The sequence below is a fragment of the Muntiacus reevesi genome, chromosome 3 (assembly GCF_963930625.1).
Source record: "Muntiacus reevesi chromosome 3, mMunRee1.1, whole genome shotgun sequence".
Classification (NCBI taxonomy): Eukaryota; Metazoa; Chordata; class Mammalia; order Artiodactyla; family Cervidae; genus Muntiacus; species Muntiacus reevesi.
In genome coordinates this window covers 106,051,451-106,071,394 of record NC_089251.1, presented here as the reverse complement: position 1 = coordinate 106,071,394, position 19,944 = coordinate 106,051,451, and the positions used below count along the sequence as shown (strand labels likewise).

Below are 19,944 nucleotides of genomic sequence, written 5' to 3'. Positions count from 1 at the left end.
GCAGGGTGGGGGGGGGGTCTCACTTCTGCAGAGAGAAGGCTGTTGGCCAAGCCTTGGTCTGGGAGGAGCGGAACCCCTTGGCGTTTGGTCTCCCTGGCGCTGGAAGAAGGGGGAGGCAACAGCAGTTCCCACCCCTTTGCAGGTCTTTTGCTTTTTCTTCACCCCCTCAGACTAGGGAGCTCCTTGGAGCTTCGGGCAGGGAGGCGCCCATGTCACAGATGGGGAGACTGAGGCCCGGAGGGAGGAAACTCGGAGCTCCCGCAGAGAGTTTCTGGAGGAGATGGGGCTGGAGCTACGCCTGCTGTCTTCTGGCCAAGGGTTTCCTTGCTACTGCCACCTTCCCAGTTGTGCGGCGAATTTGCTAGTGGAGATGTCAGGATGTGAGGTGTTGTTCCAGGAAAAAAGGAAAGGTTGGAGAACTGCTGCCTATATCCCCCTGCAGGTGAGGATACTTGAGCTCTGGGGAGTCTGCAGCAGAGAAACTACTTTGACTTCTCTAACCCAGTGTTTCCAAAAGGCATTTTCCCGTGGAGTCTTTCTGCTTTGGCCAGCAGGCCAGCTACCATCCCCCAGCACACCTCCTTTGGCTGTGGTCAGAACCCTTTGTGGGGGCTGAAGTGTTCTGGAGCCCCCAGCAGTGAGGGTGTGACTGGAGGTGATGCCCAGGGGAAGAGGGCAAGTCTGCCCCGACATTGGCCCTGGGCACTGGGGGTGGCCAGGCTCCCCTGCCATCCTGGACTCTCAGGCTCTAAGGGACTGGAATGGGTGGTCTGCTCCCACCCCCACCCCGGGGTCCTTGACTGTCCACGTGGTGGCAGGCGCTCACTCTTCCCAGAGAAGCCTGCCCTCCCCTTCGCTTCCTCACTCCTGGGAGAGCCTTCTGCACAGTGAATCAGAGCCCGACTCCCTGACGCTTTCACTTCCTGCCCTGGCTCTGTCCGGGGGCGCACAGAACACCTCTGCTTCCTGGTCCAGGGTCGGTTCCTCAGACATGGGAAGATGCTGAGACTGAGTTCTCCTTGGCCTTGGCTTCTCCAGCGGCTCAGTCTTGCTCATGCGTCTGCCTCCTCACCCTGGAAATAACCCCCCTGAGCACACCTCCCTTGTCGGGGTCCCCAAGAAGCCCCAGCCCAGAGGGGGAACACCTCAGATCTCCAGCCCCTACTCCTGTCGCAAGGGCTCTACTACAGGGACATCTGCCTCTGGGCATCCCACGGAGCCTCAGGCTCAGGAGGACATACGTCCCATTTTCATTCGTTCACTCAGCCAACGAAGAGCATCGCGGTACCAGGCCCCATCCAAGGCATGTAGCAATAACAGCGCCTTCCCTCATCGAGCTCACAGCCGGGCAGAGGAGCAGCTAAGCTAGTAGCTGCAAGCCAGGGTGATGAATGGGAAGAGGAGCCACGGGGACTTTGGCAGAACAAAGACTAGCAAACCTGGGCTTGGAGAGGATGGGCAGGCAGGGAGGACTTCCTGGAAGCGGTGAGGTCTAAACTGAGGCCAGAAGGATGAGGGGGGTCAGCCAGGCAAGAAGGTGGAGGAAAGGGCCTTTCAGGTGGAGACCAAATCATTTGATCTTCACCAGACTCCATGAACATACTTAAAACTGGGATTATCATTCCTGATGAGGAAATGGAAGCCTTGAGCGTCCCAGAATGAGTTAGGGGTGATTTTGACTGCAGGGCTAGGTCCCCAAGCTCCGTCCTGTGAATCGTACGCAGAGCACATCGAGGAGCAGCTGCACCCTTAGGCTGGGCAGCTGTGTGTCTGTCCTGCTGGACTCTGACCACCTCCAGGGAGCCTCCTGCCCAGGTCCTTCCCTCCAGATCCTGCTGCACAGAGCCTCCAGCACTTCAGACTGACCTTTCCCGCCCTCCACTCCTGTCCCTCCCCTTGCCTCGCCTTCTCTCCCACTTAAATCCAGACTGGGTTCCTGATTTCTCTGCCACTGAGTGACCTCTTCCACTCTCCTGGGAGCTGACCACCCCAGACCCATCTTTCAGCCACCTCAGCACGACCTACCCTGAGCTCGTCCCCTCCACACCTGGCCTTCTGCTTGGTCTCTGGGCTCTTCCCCAGCCAGTGGCTTTTCCCTGTCCGCATCCTCCTCCTTCACACCCACAGCCTTAGAGTCACCTCTGATGAGCCACGGCCCAACCCACCCAGGGGCCTGGTACCATGCCTTCTACCGGGACAGACCAAGGACAGGCCCGGTTTCCAGAGACAGCAACACAGTAGAATTTGGCCCCTGGATGGAACACAGAGCTGTTGGTTTGGGAGAGGACAGAAAGGCGGCATGAGGCAATTTAGCACAGATGCTAGGTAGAAAAGTTATGTAGCACATCCGACCTCTAATAGCAGCTTCACAGGAGTTATTGCTGAGGATGACACCAAGTTATAAAGACAGTCAACTAACAGTTTGATTTAATGAAAATCATTCGGTAAACAGTAACATGGGGGACCTTGGCCAAACCTGGGTGGACAGAGTGGATGACACTTGGACCTGCTCCGTGTCTGCGCGTGTCGCTGGCAGGTCTGGAGTATCACTTAATGGGTGAGGCGTTTTTGAAATTTTATGTTTTGCCTTAAGAGTGCAGGTAACGTTGTCTTCCACTTCACAGCAGCGTGGTTCTGCCGAACTTCCTGCAGTGGTGGAAATGTTCTGGATCTGGGCTGTCCAATTAGGGACCGCCAGCCACACGTGGCAAGTGAGCACTTGACGTGAAGCTAATGTTTTTGAGGAACCGAATCTTGGTTTTATTTCATCGTAAGTTAAATTTGAGTAACCACATATGGCCAGTGGCTACCACTGGGGATGGCACAACTCTCAAGCCATCCTTTCCAATACAGATGTAACATGAGCCACAGACAGAATGTAAATTTTTCTAGTAGCCACATTTTAAAAGGGCTTCCCTAGTAGCTCAGCTGGTAAAGAATCTGCCTACAATGCAGGAGACCCCGGTTTAATTCCTCTGGGGAAGGGATAGGCTGCCCACTCCAATATTCTTGGGCTTCCCTGGTGGCTCAGATGGTAAAGAATCTGCTCACAATGTGAGAGACCTGGGTTCGATCCCTGGGTGGGGAAGATCCTCTGGAGGAGGGCATGGCAACCCACTCCAGTGTTCGTGCCTGGAGAATCCCCATGGACAGAGGAGCCTGGCGGGTTACAGTCCACGGGGTTGTAAAGAGTCAGACATGACTGAGTGACTAAGCACAGCACATTTTTAAAAGCGAAAGGAAACAAGGAAAAAAGAAAGCCTGATAATCGATATTATCGTGGCATAATAGCTGTCAGAGAGATACCTTACATTCTTTCTTCACTGTAAGCCTTTGAGATCACCTATGTGTTTCACACTTACAGCACGTCTTAATTTAGGTGCTAAAGTGTCAACAGTTCAGTTGGAATGAAACACAAAAAGTAAATTCATGTTTAACGGGAAACTGTTTTACACTGCTTTGGGTTTTAAATGGAAAATGGAAAATTTTCCATTAAAAATTTTTTAAAAAATATTTTAAAGTTTTAACCTTTCTCAGTGGCATGAGGCACCCTTCAGGTGTGCCTGTGGCTGCCTTACTGCACCGCGCGTGTGAAATACTTCCTTTGATATGGAACCCTCCTCCTGGCCCGGGTGACACTGATTCTCCAGGCCCTGCATCGTGTCGTCCCTGGGGCTCCGTGTGCCCCCGCCTCTGGCCTTCTGGTTGGGTGACTGGTCTGCCATCACTTCCGCCCGCACCCCGCCCCCCGGCCGTCTGATGAGCTGTGGATGGTGACTTCCAGTCTTACTTTCCCTGCAGCCCCTGGGGACCCTGAGCCCCGCCGTGGTCTGCAGGATGGGTCTTCGCAGATGCCAGCTGGGCCCTCGGGCCTGGGCACAGCTCTCTGGGCCCACATTCTGACACAAGAGTCCCGCTCCCCGTGCTAAATTCTAGAATGTGGCCTCATGAGCGGGGCGAGGGCAGGGAGTGGGGTGTCTTCCTTGTTCGGGGTTCGGTCCCCAGCCAGAGCACGGTCCCCTGCAGAGAAGAGAGTGGGAAACTAAGCAGTGAACAATGGCCTCTGTGAACGGGGGTCGCCCGGGGGGATGCCACCCTGGCTTGCCGCCGCCTCCTTCTCAGCTTGTCTCCATCCGCCTCGCTCCAGGTCCGCCTGCTCTCAGCCTCCCGCCCCTCCCCTCGAGGCTTTGCTCCAGCCTTCACCCCAGCCTTCTTCCTCCTCTCACCTGTCGAAATCCAAGCCACCCTTTCTGTTCCCCTGTTCTCCACTCTCGCCCACCTGCCTGGAAAGTTTGCCCAGCTCTTCCCGCACTTTCCTCTCCCAGCCTGAACTCCAATTGCACGCACCTGCACCTCACAGAAGGAGAAGGCCCATCTCCCACACGTTCCAGCAGACACTCGGGGGGCACCTACCTCCGTGTGCCAGCACTCCGAGTGCCAGGGCAGGAAATCATTCCCATGCACAGCTCTCAACGGGCCTCCCTGGCGGCTCAGCGGTAGAGAATCCGCCTGCCGGTGCAGGAGACCCAGGTTCAATCCCTGGGTTGAGAAGATCCCCTGGAGAAGGAAACGGCAACCCACTCCAGTACTTTCGCCTGGAAAATCATGGACAGAAGAGCCTGGTGGGCTACAGTCCATGGGGTCGGAGAGAGACACGACTGAGCGACTAAACAGCAGCAGCAAGCCCCCCTGTCCACAGCCTCAGAGGAGGCGCTGTTCTGACCCTTGGTCACCAGTGAGGACGCCGGGGCCCCACGTCCCTGGATGAGAACAGGCCAAGGGCGCAGGCAGGACGGGATGGCACCAGGCTCTTAGCCAGACACAGAGACGGTCTGCTACCCCACCAGCGGTGCCGCCTGCATCTCTGCACAGCCACCCCACCCGGCGCCACCATGCTGGGAGAACCAGGGGCTGGGGGGCGCCGGGTCCCTGCGTCAGGAGGTAGCCCCGCAGCCCCGGGCCCGGGCCCGAGCCCCGCCGTGCCAGGCCAGCTGAGCGCCGGGCTGTGTCCTCCTCGCAGGGCGTAACTGAAGGCTACAACGGCACCATCTTTGCCTACGGCCAGACGGGCAGCGGGAAGTCCTTCACCATGCAGGGCCTGCCGGACCCGGCCTGCCATAGAGGCATCATCCCCCGGGCCTTCGAGCACGTTTTCGAGAGCGTCCAGGTGATGGGCCTGGAGGGTGGCAGGGCGGGGCTGGGCGCCCAGGCATTACCGTGGGCCCTCCCGGAGCACTTCTGACCCAGGATGTGGGCTATGGTCAGAGCCCACCCGTCTGTGGCCCAGACAGGCAGAGGCAGGCTCTAGTGTCTGAAGCGGTGATGGGAGAACTTAAAGCTGAGAAAATTCTACCTACCAGTTCTACGTTTTTCTCCTGCCGTTTTTGGAATTTTAACATTTCATGTGATTTTTCACGTGGATATGGTGGCCCAGAGTGCTGGCCCGAGACTTGGCGTAAATGATCAGAGCTTCCCCTTTTCATGGACCAGCTGCTGCAGACCAAGCGCTGTGCAGAGCACTTTGCATAATTACCGCGCTGTGACCCTAGCCCAGGAGGTAGCTGTTGCCCTCATTTTTGATAGAGGGAAGCCAAGACCGGGAGCCCTTACGGGCTGGGCCCAGACCAGTGATCCTGGGGTCCAGATGGCAGGTGAGACATGCCCTGCTGCCCACCCGTGAAGGCTCAGAGATCCCGGCATCTGAGAGATGACAAAGCAGGGGCTAGTCCGCTGCAGAGCCGCTGTGCTGCAGCTGGGACTCATTCTGAGGACCCGCAAGCAACTGGGAGAGCTGCCAGGGCTTAGCCCAGGGCCGGTGCTGGGACCAGGCCTTAAACGCACAGTCTCAGGCTCTCCACCTTCACAGTGGGGACCCCTCTCCTGTTTCCTTTCCCAGGAGGCCTGTAGAGTGCAGAGGGAGTGTGACTCCTTAGCAGTAGGAAATGATGCCACTCTGAGACGTTGAGGGCCCAGCCAGCCAGAGAGGAGGGGACCGCTTGCTAGGCAGGCAGGGCCAGGTGAGGTCGGGGACGCCGCTCCCCTGGACGTCCCGCCCCCTGCCGCCGTGTCTTGCCGCGAGGTCTTCCCGTGCCGGTCAGGCAGCAGGTGCTCAGGGGTGTCTGTTTTTCCCGGCCGCTCCCTGCAGTGTGCAGAGAACACCAAGTTCCTGGTCCGGGCTTCCTACCTGGAGATCTACAATGAAGACGTCCGGGACCTGCTGGGCGCCGATGCCAAGCAGAAGCTGGAGGTGGGTTGGGTGCGGCCCTGGCCAGGGTAGGTGGGGGTGCTGGAGGAGATGTGGGGAAGGGTCCCCAGGGCCCGCTAGTCTGCCCAGCCCTGCCAAGATGGGCAAAGCAGGCCTGATCCCTAGGGGAGCCCAGTGAGATCACGTGACCTGCCAGGACTGGACAGCCAGGTGGTTAGCAAGGCTGGACCAGGTCTGGGACCTTTGGGCAAGGCTTGGTTATGTCTCCTGTCCGGGACTCTAAATGCTGGACCAGTTCCAGGAGGAGCCTGAGAAGGGGAGACCGGCCCGGGTCTGTGGCCAGCGTGCCAGTGACTGCTCCCAGACTCTGGGCTTCTTATCTGACCACTGGATCTTCCCACCGCGAGGCCCACAAACCAGCGGTGGGGGTTGACCTACCTTCTCCAGTCCAGAGTCAGAGTGCCTGCACTGGGGGAGTGTCAGTCCTTAATGAGCATCAGTCTCGGGAGGTTGCTATGGAGATCCCCATCCTGTAGATGAGGAAGGGAGGCTGGGAAAGAGACGGGACCTGCCTGAGGCCACTGGGTTAGGAAGCCTCAGAGCCAGGGTTGGACATTTCCGTGACTCAAACTGCCTAAATTTCACTGGGGCACAGGCCTTGACCTCCAGTGAGGGGTGGGGGGCAGAAGCAGATAAGGGGCTGCTGATAAGGTCCAGAAGCAGATAAGGTCCAGTCCTCTGGACCCTCCCCGACCTCCAGACTGGACCGGACATTGTGACCACCCGGTTCCTGCCCCACCCCCATCCACGTGGGACAGGGCTGTTTCCCTGCTCAGCTCCAGAGCCCCCCACTTGCCTCTAGACACCCCATACCCCACCCCACCCCCGCACTTGTCCTGGCTTCATTTGGAGGGACCATGAGTTCCTCTCTGGCCTGCAACCATTAAATGCCCCACCGGAACACAAATGACCCCCAAGGAGCAACTATTTTGAAAAAACCACTTGTTTGTACTGATCACGTGGCGGAAAAATCCTTAAAAATTTGCGCCAGAAAGACCCTTAGAGAGCTCCTAAGTCCACAGTCCTTTCGTGGTGGAGATGAGGAAACTGAGCCCCAGGGAGGGGAACGGACTTGGCCAAGGTCACACAGCAAGTTACTAGCAATGGTGTTGGTACCAGAACTTGCAGGATCTGAGTGGCCAGGTGCTTTTTCCTCCCAGACTTTTTGGGGTGGGCAATATAGGAAACCTGGGGGGCCATGAGAAGCCGGCAACAGGGTTCCTTTCAAGGGAGGGACGTCCATGAGTCAATGCATCCATTCAACAAAGATGACTGTGAACCACCCCACCCTCCCAGTCCCCGTCCAGACCAGGACCTGCCCCCAGCAACCCCTCCTCAGCTCCTTGAAGATACAAGGTGCTCTGCCCTTTCCACACAGGAGCCCCCAGCCACCCCCCCGGCAGTCTTTGCACTGTTTTCTCTCCTGGAGCTGGAGCAGCTGAGTCATCACTCAGCCCCCAGACAGGGAAATGGGGACAGCATCAGGGGGCCCCCCTCCCCTTCCTCCCCACCCCAGACCCTAGGATGGGCTAGGTTAACCAGGCCCCGGGGGGGCGGGGGTGCCCAGGGCTGGCAGCTGCATGCACTTGGCCCAGCTGGGCCACAGGCCTCCAGCCTGGTAAACCAGGCTGCCTGGAGGTGGAGGGTTGCCTATAACTGATGTGCTCAGAGACACCCGCCTTGGGTGCACCAGGCTCTCTCCCGGGAGGTGCAGCTGGGTTCTCGGGTAAGCCTGACCCTAGCCTCAGGAGGAGCTGCTGTTTTTGTCCTTTATTACAGAGGAGAAGCCTGAGGCTCCTAGTGCCTAGGTGCGAACCAGCCCAAGGGCACAGTCAGGAAGGGACAGAGGTGGCATCCAGGTGGCGAGGCTCTGCGGCACAGCGCAGGGCCTGGTCATTCTGGTCGTTAGAGGAGGTTGGATCAGCTGGGGTCAGCAAGGGATTTGGGGAAGCGGATTATACCCCTTCCCCCCAACCACCACGAACCGCCCTCAGGGAACCCTGCTCGGCGCTGGGTGGTGCAGGAGGCGGCTGAGGGGCTGCGGGCATCCCGCCAGTGTGGCAGGACCCCCCTCCTCCGCCGGGACGCATCCTGACTCCGGACGGCCGCGTGGTTCTGGTCCTGCGCGCAGCGCGCCCGCCCACCCGGTCACATCGCAGCTGGTTGCCATGGCGACCGGGCCCGGCCTGGCATTTTGGAGGAGCAGTTACCAAGGAACGCGGGGCACAGCTGGCTGGCGGCTGACACTCCGGAGGAGGGTGGGGGCGGGAACAGCGGGGGCGGGGCGGAAGGCTCAGGAGGTGAGGTGGGGCCTAAAAATAGGGGTGGGGGAGACCCTTATGTCAGGGTCATCGCTCTACAGAGAGAGATAGCCTCACCTCCTCAGTATCTGGGGTCACTGAACCCCCTCCAAGCTCCCACAGAGCTTCCTTTAGATCCACTCTCTTCTTAACCCTCCCAACAGCCCTGTGGGGAATAGGGTTTATCACCCTCACTGTACAGATGGGCTTCCTTGGGGGCTCAGACGGTAAAGCGTCTGCCTACAATGAGGGAGACCCGGGTTCAACCCCTGGGTTGGGAAGATCTGGAGAAGGAAATGGCAACCCACTCCAGTACTCTTGCCTGGGGAATCCCATGGACGGAGGAGCCTGGTGGGCTACAGTCCATGGGGTCGCAGAGAGTCAGACATGACTGAGCAACCTCACTTTCACTTTACCGATAAGGCCACCGAGGCCAGGAGAGGCAAAGTGACTTCCCTAAAAGGTAGCAAGCCAGGACGAAGCGTCTAGCCTGGGCCCGTCTGAGTGCAGACGAGAAGCTGCGTTCTTCCCGAGGCTGGGAGCCGCCATCCCCGCACACACACCCACTGTGTGCCTATCTAGGCATCTAGGTTCTGGGGGAGCAGCAGTGCCCAGAGCAGGCCGCAGTGCGGATGCGCCTTCTCCCAGGCCGCCCTCAGGCCCTGCTCCGCTGGCCGAGTCTCCTGCTTCTGGCCTTTGAGCTCCAGGCTCATAGGCACCTCCAAGGCCAAGGTCAGCCCTGTGTCCTGTCAAACCTCAGTTCCTCCAGGGCGGTGCAGTGAAAGTGAAAGTCACTCAGTGTCCAACTCTTTGCCACCCCCTGGACTGGACAGTCCAGTGAATTCTTCAGGCCAGAATACTGGAGTCGGTAGCCTTTCCCTTCTCCAGGGGATCTTCCCCACCCAGGGATCGAACCTATGTCTTCAGTACTGCAGGCGGATTCTTTACCCGCTGAGCCACTGGGGAAGCCGCGGCAGCCTCTGGAGTCGTCCACTGCTGGGGACCCCGGTGTGGCCTCCCAGCAAGTCACTCACTCAACCTTTCTGTGCCTCAGTGGTTTAACTGTTCCCTGAGACCCGATCCTTCAGTCTGGGTCTGGCTCCTTCTCCAGACTGGGGCCACTAGGGCAAGCCAGTGCTGGCCACCCTCACTCACCGCCCCACCCGCCCCCGACTCTGCAGCAGGGGTCCAGCCCCACCTGCGACCCTGAAGCCGCCCCGGGGCACAACATACGAGCCTGCCCTGGCCCAGAGCAGCAGACAGATGACTTCTGTCCCGGTTCCTTCCTGCTCCTGCTGGAGCAGTTCGGATTTCCTCTCACACCGGAAAAATACTGCGTTTCACAGCTGTGTCAGCAGCATGACAGCTTGGCTGCCTGGAGAGCGAGCGGGGAGCAGTCAGATAAATTAATTTACTTGCTGCCGTCCTGCTGAGGGCTGGAGGGAGCCGCGGGCCAGGCTGAGCTGCCGGCTAGCGGGGGCTCTGGGCAGCAGGCGGCCCTTCACCTGCTGTGGTCCACGAGGTCTGGGAACATTCCTGTTGCTCTGGAGCTGCGGCAGAGAGATGTGGGCAGAAGGCACGTTGGCACAGCAGGGGAGAAGCACTCAGAGCCCTTGGGTGAACGACCACCAGGTCAGCTCCCCGGGGGCTAAAGCCCCAGACGGGAAACCGCCTCTACAGCTAGGGCGCCAACAGCAGCGATGAGGCCCAGGGCGGCCATTTATGGAGCACTTGCCAGGTGCCAGGTGATGCCTGGCATTGTACGGGCCTTAGTTTACAGCGTCCTCACCGTCTCCCTAGGAAATGTCCATTTTACAGATGTGGAAACTGAGGCCCAGGGAGGTTGATGTAGCTGGCCCAAGGTCACACAATGAGGAAGAGGCGGGGGTGACTTTGAGGCTGCTCTGCCTGGTCTGTGACAGGGAATTCGAGGTGCCAACCTGCCCCGCAGGAGGGCAGAGGTGGTGGGCACCGATGGGGCCCCTCCCACGGGTTCCCTGGGGAGCCCTGACCCGCGTCTCCTGCCCGCAGCTGAAGGAGCACCCGGAGAAGGGGGTGTACGTGAAGGGGCTGTCCATGCACACGGTGCACAGCGTGGCCCAGTGCGAGCGCATCATGGAGGCGGGCTGGAAGAACCGCGCGGTGGGCTACACTCTGATGAACAAGGACTCCTCTCGATCCCACTCCATCTTCACCATCAGCATCGAGATCTACGCCATGGGTGCGTGGGGCCGGGCGGGGCTGGAGGGGGGCGGGCCTCCCGAGCCGGGTGCCCACTCCTAAGTAGTAGCCCAGACCCTTCACCTCTCAGAGCCTCCAGGGCCCCAGTTGGGAAGAGATGCTGGGATCGCCCGGAGGGGAAACACGAGGACCATCCCTGTGCCAGGACCCGTGTTTAAAGGAGAGAGAGCATTACCACCACCAGTAATAACACTGGCAGTTACTCTGGTGCACTTACTCCTTACTTGCTCCTTACCACCCCAGGAGGTGGATACTGATAGCATCCCCATTTTACAGATGAGGAAACTGAGGTCACACAACTAGAAAGTCTCTGAGCTGGGCCTCTGTCCCAGGGGTCTGTCCCCCAGAGCGTGTGCCACCCAGAACTCTTGTTTTTTTTTTCACCCAGAACTTTAGAATATTTGTTTATTTTGGCTGCGTCGGGTCTTAGCTGCTGCGCGCATGCTCTTTGCTGTGGAACCGGCTCTCCAGTCGTGGCTCCCAGGCTTAGCTGCCCCACGGCGCGTGGGATCTTATTATCACAGTTCCCCACCGGCATCAAGCCTGCGTCCCCTGCCCTGGAAGGCGGATTCCTAACCGCTGCACCACCGGGGAAGTCCCTGCCACCCAGGACTCTGGATTCCCCTCTTTCTGGGACGCTCTCTACTCCTGAGCTGCCTCACTCTTCCTTTTTTTTTTTCTTCCTGGAAGCGTTACTGAGAAGGGGAAGAGGAGAGATAGGAAGAAGTACTCGCTTATTTCAGGTCACCTGTGGATGCTGTGCCGAATCCTTCTCACACTTCATTCCGCTGGAGCCTCACAGCAGAGTCCTAAACGCAGGCAGACATTGTAACTCCCACTGACAGGGCAGGGAACGGAGGCTCTGAGAGATTAGTGACCTGCTGGTTCAAGGCCCACTTAACTGCTAGGAGGTGGAGCTGGGACTTGAACCCAGGTTGCTTTGCCATCTGGGTTTTCCCCACTCACACTGCGGCTGCCTCCGAGTGTGTGGTTCATTCATCCTGGACAGAACTCCGGAGAGCAGTGGGCAGGGAGCAGCCTCGCTCACATAGGGATGTAGTTCTGGAGAGATCCTGGCCCAAGGTCATGGCCTGGGTCGATGGAGCCCCCCGAAGCACGATGCCCAGCTGCGGGCTGACCTGGCCGCAGGCCAAGCCCCTGGGGCTGGCTGGACCAGAGTCTTCCCCCGGGTGTAGACATGGGGTCTGGGATGACGGTGTGGTCTCATCCTCGTGTGATGACGCTGTGGGTGGGGAGCTGGGACCCGGCCGGCTGAGGACAGATGAGGAGGGGAGGGAAGCTCGGCTGTGGGAGCCTCTCGGTCTCTGCAGATGAGTTTGCAGGACGAGGCAGGCTGCCTGGAAGCAGGATTTTAAAGAACTGTTAAGATGTTTATTGCTTTCATGATAAAAGAAGCTCAGATAAAGATATTTAGGAGTTAAGAGAAAGGTAGGGGAAATTATTCACAAACACAACTATTAACATCTAAGCATATACCCGTTTGGTCCTTTTTTTCCTATGAAAATTTTAAACACAACTGAATCTTAAGCTCTATTTAGTTTCTTCCCCATGCCGTCCTTACAAATGTTCCCAACATCGTTCCTGCCGCGTCTTCCTGACCTCGGGAGGTGGATGGAGGTGCCTCGTGGTCTTCCTCTCCCCACCCCTCTACAAGGTCGTGATGCCTATTTCCGGTTTCTCTGTGTTGTAAATGATGCAGCGATGAGCATCTCTGTGCGCAAAGCCTTTTCTGCTTTTAGAGATTTTTTGCTTTTAGAGGCTCCTGGAGCGGGCCTCCTGGGGTGAGGGTGCAAACCTGTCTAAGGCACCTGGTACTTTCTACAAAGAACTGTCCTAAAGGGTGTATCCAAGTTCCTCCTGCCTGCTACTGCTTAAAAAAAAAAGCCCAAAGAATCAAGCCCCTTGCATGCCCAGGCCTCCACTGGGCATCAGCCAGACCTTTTCTTCATTTGGGTAACTGTGTTCGTGGGCAAAGCCAGGACAATTCTGGTTTCAATGAGCAGGAAACCAACGTAGAAGTTCCCTCCCCTCCCCTCATCTTGCTCCAGGAGCATTTGCTATATGGCAGGCGCGACCCTTGAGGGTGGTCTTGGGTTCCCGAGTTACCGAGAGAAAGGCTGAGACTCAGTTAGCTCCCTGAGGCCCGCAGCTCCCAAGGGATGGAACCCTGACTGGATCCCTTGGGTCTTCCCAAGTGATGCTCTGGGCCCCTGCTCCCGAGGCACCCGGCACCCGGGTCTGCCTGCCAGCGCAGCCGTGGTCCCCGCAGACCTGGACGTGTTCCCTGCTGCGTGCCGTGCCCCGAGTGGGCTCTGTGATAGTGCTATCCGTTTACCCCTGCCAACAGCTTCCCTGGCGGGGAGCTGTCGTTAGCCTCATTTTGTTGGTGTGAGAATCGAAGATCAGGGCAGAATATGGCTCTGCCAAGGTCACACGGCAAGAAGGAGGCAGGACTCGGACAGGAACTGGGTCCCAGGGTCTCGAAGCCGATGTTTTTCTGCGTTGAAGGGCGGCAGCTTCCTGGTGACCCAGACACACGTTACCCCACGCCTCACCTCCCAGGGAGGAGGGGCAGGGAGCACTCGGAACAGCGCGTACCTCCCTGGAGGGTGGGCCCTGGGTCCTGACCTTGACTCTGCTGCTTAGCCAGCCGTGTGACCTTGCGCACGTCACACGCCCTTTCTGAGCCTCACTTTTCTCACCTGTAACGTGGGCACAATCCTAGCAGCCCCCTTCGTGGGGCTCCCGTGCGGCCGAAATGAGGCCCTCGGTGGGTGGGGAGCACCCAGAGCCCCCTTTCTGCAGGGGGTCGCTGCACCCCAGGCCCCTCACCCCTCCGTCTGGCCTGTCTGCAGACGAGCGGGGCAAGGACCACCTCCGGGCGGGCAAGCTGAACCTGGTGGACTTGGCGGGCAGCGAGCGGCAGTCCAAGACGGGCGCCACGGGGGAGCGGCTCAAGGAGGCCACCAAGATCAACCTGTCCCTGTCGGCGCTGGGCAACGTCATCTCGGCCCTGGTGGACGGGCGCTGCAGGCACATCCCCTACCGGGACTCGAAGCTGACCCGGCTGCTGCAGGACTCGCTGGGCGGCAACACCCGGACGCTGATGCTGGCGTGCCTGTCGCCCGCCGACAGCAACTACGACGAGACGCTCAGCACGCTGCGCTACGCCAACCGCGCCAAGAACATCCGCAACAAGCCGCGCATCAACGAGGACCCGAAGGACGCCCTGCTGCGCGAGTACCAGGAGGAGATCAAGACGCTCAAGGCCATCCTGGCTCAGCAGCTGGGCCCCGGCAGCCTGTCAGGTGGGCGGCGCGGCGGGGGACCGGCAGGGCGGCGGAGCGCCGGGAACCCCACCCCCGCCCCCGCCCCGGGTCTGCCCGCCTCCCCTTCCTCATCCGGAAGCCATGCCCCACCTCCTCCCAGCTGCGTGTGAGTAGCCAGGGGGAACCCTGCTTGGGGACGGCCCTGGGCGTGGAGGTGTCTGCCCACCGATGCCCCAGGGAGAGGCTGGTCCATCCGGCCTGTCCCAGCAGCTGGAGGCTCCATTCCCCACGCCCCCCGCCCCCGTTCCCTCCCTCCAAGCTGCGCATCGGGCCTCCGGCCTGTCTGCCTGTTGGCTCCGTGGCAGCCACAGAGTCGTGATGTTGTGCTGCTGAGCAGCGGGGTGACTCACGTCCCGCACCCCCGTTCCCCCGCATCCTGCCTCCGCTCCCAGTGAGGCAGGCACCTTGGGACGGCGGCTCTCTGTACCCAGGTGTTTGGCCGTCACCCAGCAGGTGGCAATCCAGACCTGGAGCCTGGGCCTGCAGAGTCCTTCTGTGCGGCTGAGGGGCTCCAGGGTCGTCTCTGTCTGAGAATTCCTGGGAGGAAGGGAGCACCAGAGAGCCTGAGTCCATGTATCCATTCATCCGCCTCCCTACCTTCCTCTGTCCATGCATTCTCTCCTTTCACTGATCTACTCATCCCCCCATCCATCTACCCATCCACCTATCCAGCCAGCCAGCCCACCTCCCACCCACTCCATTATTTATCCTTCCACCCACCCATCCATCCATTCTCTGCCTGAACTGATCTACTCATCCCCCCATCCATCTACCCATCCACTCGTATATCCAGCCAGCCAGCCCACCCACCCCCGCCCACTCCATTATTTACCCCCCACCCCCCCCACCCCTTCTCTCCGCCCACCCTATCTACCCTCCTCTCCACACGTCCGCCTGCTCATTCACTCCATCCTGCCATCCATCCTCGTAGCTCCCTTTCCTCTCACCTCCCGCCACCCATTCACACCCGTCTGTGTGTGGCCCTGGGCCTGGCATGGGGACCCAGAGATGATGCAGATCCAGGTTCTGCCTCATGGTTAACTAGTCTCCCGGGAGGGAAAGGACACTCCCGCAGAGGAGCGTGTGCCCCTCGGGCAGAGAGCTTGATCGGGCACTTCAGGGCAGAAGGGAGCATGTGGGGTGGGGGGGTGGGCCTCAGGGAGGGCTTCGCAGAGGAGGAGGGGTGCTTGAGTGGAGTCTGGCGGGATGAGAAGTCTCCTGTTAGATGAGCGTGGTCAGTCTGTGCAGAGAAGCACAAGACTCTCAGGTGCCTTTGGAGACCCTCAAGGATTAAGAGATCCGCTGGCTGCCTGGGAATCTGGGTGGTGGGAGGTGCCCAGGTGCAGGGCCTGGCAGGGGCTGGCAGGGGCGGCGTGGAGAGGGCCTTGACCACCACGGTGACGGCTTCCCCTTGGGCAGCGTGCCTTTCTCCTCTTCCCCTCCGGGCCCAGGATTAGCAAGGGGCCGCTCGATGGAGGAGTGGTGAGAGGTCCGGGAGGGAGTCTGCTGGGGCACTCTGTTGGGACCCCCCCCCAACCCTAACGAAGCAGCAGCTGACATTCCTGCAGACCTCCTGTGGTTACCACGGCAGACTTGCTGGGTGGGGGCTGTCTGTGTCCCGTCTCCCTGGATTTGCAGCGTGGAGCCCAAACAAGCTGGGATGATGGTGCAGGGCAGGCAGAGAGCCGAGAGCCAGGCAGTAACCACTGGCTTGCAGTCTGGCTCCTCGGGGAAGCGACTTAGACCCACCCTGAGTCTCAGTGTCCTCATCTGTGAAATGGGTCACCCGCCTTGTGACGGCTATGGGGCAGTTGGGAGGACTGCCTGAGATGGTTCACGTGGGGGCTTAGCCCAGAACTTGTCCCGTAAGGCTCCACAGACTGTTCCTGACGCTTTAACTTCAGAGTTGGGCCTTGAGACCAGCCAGGGGTGTCTGACTCGGAGCTCCGGGTGTCCGCATCGCCCGGCACTCCCCGTGAGCCAGCGCCCTCTCGGCCCCAGCCCTCCCTCTGGTCTCTCTGGTCCCTCTGGCCGCTGGCATGTTTCTGTCTCCCCTTTTTAGCCACGCTGGAGACACTGGTCTGTTTTCACACCCTCCATGCTCACTTGCCCCTAGTTTAGGCAGGCCCCGTGCTCCCAGCCCGCAGAAACCACCTCCTGATTTTTTAAAAAGATCATTTATTTATTTATTTGTGGCTGCATGGGGTCTTTGTCGCTGCGTGCAGTTTTCTCCAGCTGGGGGCTATTCTATAGTTTCGATGTGCAGGCTCCTCACTGCAAGAGCTTCTCTCTCCGTGTGGCCCCGGCTCTTCAGTAGCTGCGGTGTGAGGGCTGAGCCGTTGTGGTTCACAGGCTCAGGTGCTCTGAGGCACGTTGGGATCGTCCCAGACTGAGGATCGAACCCGTGCTTCCTGGTGGTTAAATCCAGCGATCGGCCCGAGGAGGCCCCGCCTGCCCTCTTCGCATCTGCTGACTCAGAGGATCCCCTCCCTCGTCCTTGAAGCCCTTGCTTCCTGGACACCCTCACCCCAGTCCTCCTCTCCTCCAGCTGCTCCTCCTCATCCTTGGACGAGTCTTCCCCTCTCCTGACGGCAGGTCGTCCCGGGGCCGGTCCTCCAGCCTCCTCTCTGTCTACACTCGCTCTCCTGGTCTCACAGCTTTAACCACCACCTCCCCGCTCATGGACCTCGATCCTGGCTGTGTGATGTGTGCCCAGGTCTTTTTAATTTATATAGGTGACTGAGTGGTGACACAGAGAGGTCAGTGTCATCACAAGAAAGGGTTAACGTTCCTCAGCTACCTGGGCGATGAGAGGCAGGTCACGCGGGACCACCAGGGTCAGGGGTGGGGGGGAAGCACCAGGGGGGTCAGGCTGCAGAGGAGCCAGGCAAGCCTGAGCCAGAGCCGTGATGGAGGTTTTGGTGGAAAGCCATAGCAGGCAGGAGAAAGGGCCCAGGACTGACCGGTTTGAGGAAGCCTGGCGGGATCAGGGCGTAATGCTGGGCTTGCTTGCGTGGTGCTGGCCCTGGCTGATTTCGGGCAGAGGAAATACTGGCTCCCGGTGGGAGAGTTAGAGGCGGCCTTGGACTTGAGGTTGGTTGGTGTGCGTATGAAAGGTGGGCTCCTCCAAACAAGGTGTTGACTCTCCCTAGGAGTTGGCTGACCCCGGGAAGGACCGTCTCCTCCAGACCATCAAGTTCCCCAGGATGTTAAAACATCATTAAAATGAACCTGATTGATAACACCATCTCCTCCAAATTCTAGTCTTAAAAACATCATTAAAACCTGATTTATACATCATCTCCTCCAAATTCCAGTCTTGAACATCCTGCCATCTATCTAATCATCACTCCAAACCTAATGTATGGGACACTGAGCCCTGAATCTTCCCCAGTCCTGCTTCTTCTGCAGCTGTTTCCCTCCCCCCGCCCCACCCCCGGCTGGTGGCACCTCTCTCCCAGATGTTCAAGCCAGAAGCCTTGGCGTCATCATCCTTGGCTTCTCACTTTTGCCCTCTTGCTTTTGTTGTCTCTGCCTTTAGAATGATGTCTAAACCTTTAGCCAATGGCATCACCAACTCTAAGGACGTGACTTTGAGTGAGCGCCGGGAGTCGGTAATGGACTGGGAGGCCTGGGGGTCGCAGAGTCGGACACGACTGAGTGACTGAACTGAACTGAACCTTTGGAGCAGGCCCAGACGCTGTCCGCTGCAACCCCGTGGCCTGCAACCCCGCTAGCATCTCTCAGCTGAATTACTGCAGAGGGCCCCCTGCCCCCAGCAGGCCTCCTGGCTATGCTCTTGTCCCCTGGTACATTCTCCACACGGCAGCCAGGGAACTCCTGTTCAGACGCGAGTCCTGCCCTGCCCAAGTCCTCCAGTGGGCTGGTGGAATTCAGACTTGAAGCCAGAGTTCTCGCCAAGGCCAGCGTGTTTCCCTCTCAGTGTGCCCTTGGCTCACACTCTCCCTCGCTCACTCTGCTGCAGCCTCAGTGGCCTCCCGGCTGTTCCTGGGACGGCCCCCTGCCTGCCACAGGACCTTTGCACTCACAGCTCCCTTCTGTCTGTCCCTGGGATCTCTGCCTGCCCCTCTCCCTCACTTCCTTCAGATCACTGCTTTCCGCCTACCTTGTCTAAGAGGTCTCTCCTGTCCACAAGAATTAAATTGAAGTCCTTCGCCCTGGTCTTTACTTCTCCACATCCTCCCTGCTTTCTTTCTCTTCTTAGAAAGTATCACTTTGTAATATGGTATGCCTTTTGCTCACCTTTCTTTCCCAGTTGGAAATGATGTGTGTGGAGTCCTGTCTGTTCTGTTCAGTGCCAAACCCCCAGGTGCCCAAGAAAGGCTTGCTGGATGAGTACGTTGGCATTTTGCATAGAGATGTGCTCAAAATCAGTTCAGTATTGAGGGTCTTGTTTGAATGAGCACATTGGCGTCATTTTATGGTTTTCTGCTTAGTTTCTAGGGGCTTCCCAGGTGGCTCAGAGGGGAAAAAACCTGCCTGCCAATGCAGGAGACATGGGTTTGATCCCCAATCCAGGAGGACCCCCTGGAGAAGGAAATGGCAACCTGCTCCGGTATTCTTGCCTGGGAAGTCCCGTGGGCAGAGGAGCCCGGCGGGCTGCAGTCCGTGGGTCGCAGAGTCAGCCATGACTCTGAGCATGCAGACGTGCATGCAGGCTCGGCGCAGGCAGACCATGCGCAGCTTGGTCACAGCCCCTCATTTCTGCTTTTCTCCCAGCTCTGCTGAACAGTCAGGTGCCCCCAAGCCCCGTCCAGGCTGAGGAAAAGCCGTTGTCTCCACCGGTGACGCAGCACGACGCGGAGGCTGAGAAGCAGCTGATCCGGGAGGTGAGGCGCGGGGCGGGCGGGCAGGTGGGCCCCGCGGGAGGTGGACCGGGCTCCGGGACTAGACCGCCTCCCCGCCGCCCTCCCCTGGGGGCTGGTCCTCCAGGCTCGCTTTCGGAGCTCAGAGAGCTGAGGCTCCGAGAGGCGCCGAGGCTTGCCCAAGGTCACACAGCCGAGGCGAGTCTGAGCCAGGATTTGAACTGGGGTTCCCGCCTCCGGAGCACAGTCCGTCCAGCGTGAGTGCCGGTGTGGGGAGAAGAGAGGCGTCTGCCGGGCCCCGTCCGCCGTCTGTCCATCCGCCGTCTGTCTTGCTCGAAGGGCCGGCAGTGGATCACGGCCGAGGAGGGGCCGTCCCTGGTAGTGGGGCTGGCGGGTCCGCACCGAGGTCAGAGTGGGCGGGCTGGGGGCTGAGAGTGGGGCATCCCGGGCGGGCCGCAGGGAGCCCCCAGCGGCACGTGTGGCCTCCGAGAAAAAGCTGTCGCCTCGGCGCCCTGGGTCCTCCCGCCTGCGTGCCTGCCTCCCTGCGGCACTGGGAACCCGCAGGGCAGGTCACAGCAATTGACAGGCGCGGAGCTGCCCCAGAGACACGCACAGAGCCAGACACCCAGAGCCTCCCACCCCTGCCTTCAGCTGTGCCCCGACCCCAGGCCCTGCTGGTTTCTGAGAGGTCACATCCTGAGACCCCAGCATGGGGTGGGGTTTGACATTCGGTGGCCCCCTGACCTCAGACGGGCTCAGTCCTGGGGCCCCCGGAAGCCCCCGGGCAGGCTTTCGGGGCCTGGGGCCCAGCCTCTGGGAGGCAGACCGGGTGAGGCCTGGGGGGATCTCTATGCTGTGGGCTGGAGGGCTAGGGGACACCGACCGAAGAACCCCCAGCTGCCCGTGACGGGCGGGGTCTTGTACTGCTTGAGTGAGGGCCCGGATGTAGCCCTGGATGGCCC

The 19,944-nt window shown here is 59.5% G+C and overlaps 1 protein-coding gene across 2 annotated transcripts in view; it reads left to right on the top strand.

The window, feature by feature from the left end:
• KIF17 (kinesin family member 17) overlaps positions 1 to 19,944 on the top strand; it is a 45,697-nt gene that overhangs the window by 748 nt on the left and 25,005 nt on the right. For both annotated transcript variants that reach the window (XM_065927502.1, XM_065927501.1), the window contains exons 2-6: positions 5,021 to 5,167; positions 6,146 to 6,247; positions 10,597 to 10,786; positions 13,683 to 14,135; positions 18,897 to 19,006. In XM_065927502.1, the coding sequence (XP_065783574.1) occupies positions 5,021 to 5,167; positions 6,146 to 6,247; positions 10,597 to 10,786; positions 13,683 to 14,135; positions 18,897 to 19,006 (1,002 nt within the window). The remainder of the gene's footprint in view (positions 1 to 5,020; positions 5,168 to 6,145; positions 6,248 to 10,596; positions 10,787 to 13,682; positions 14,136 to 18,896; positions 19,007 to 19,944) is intronic.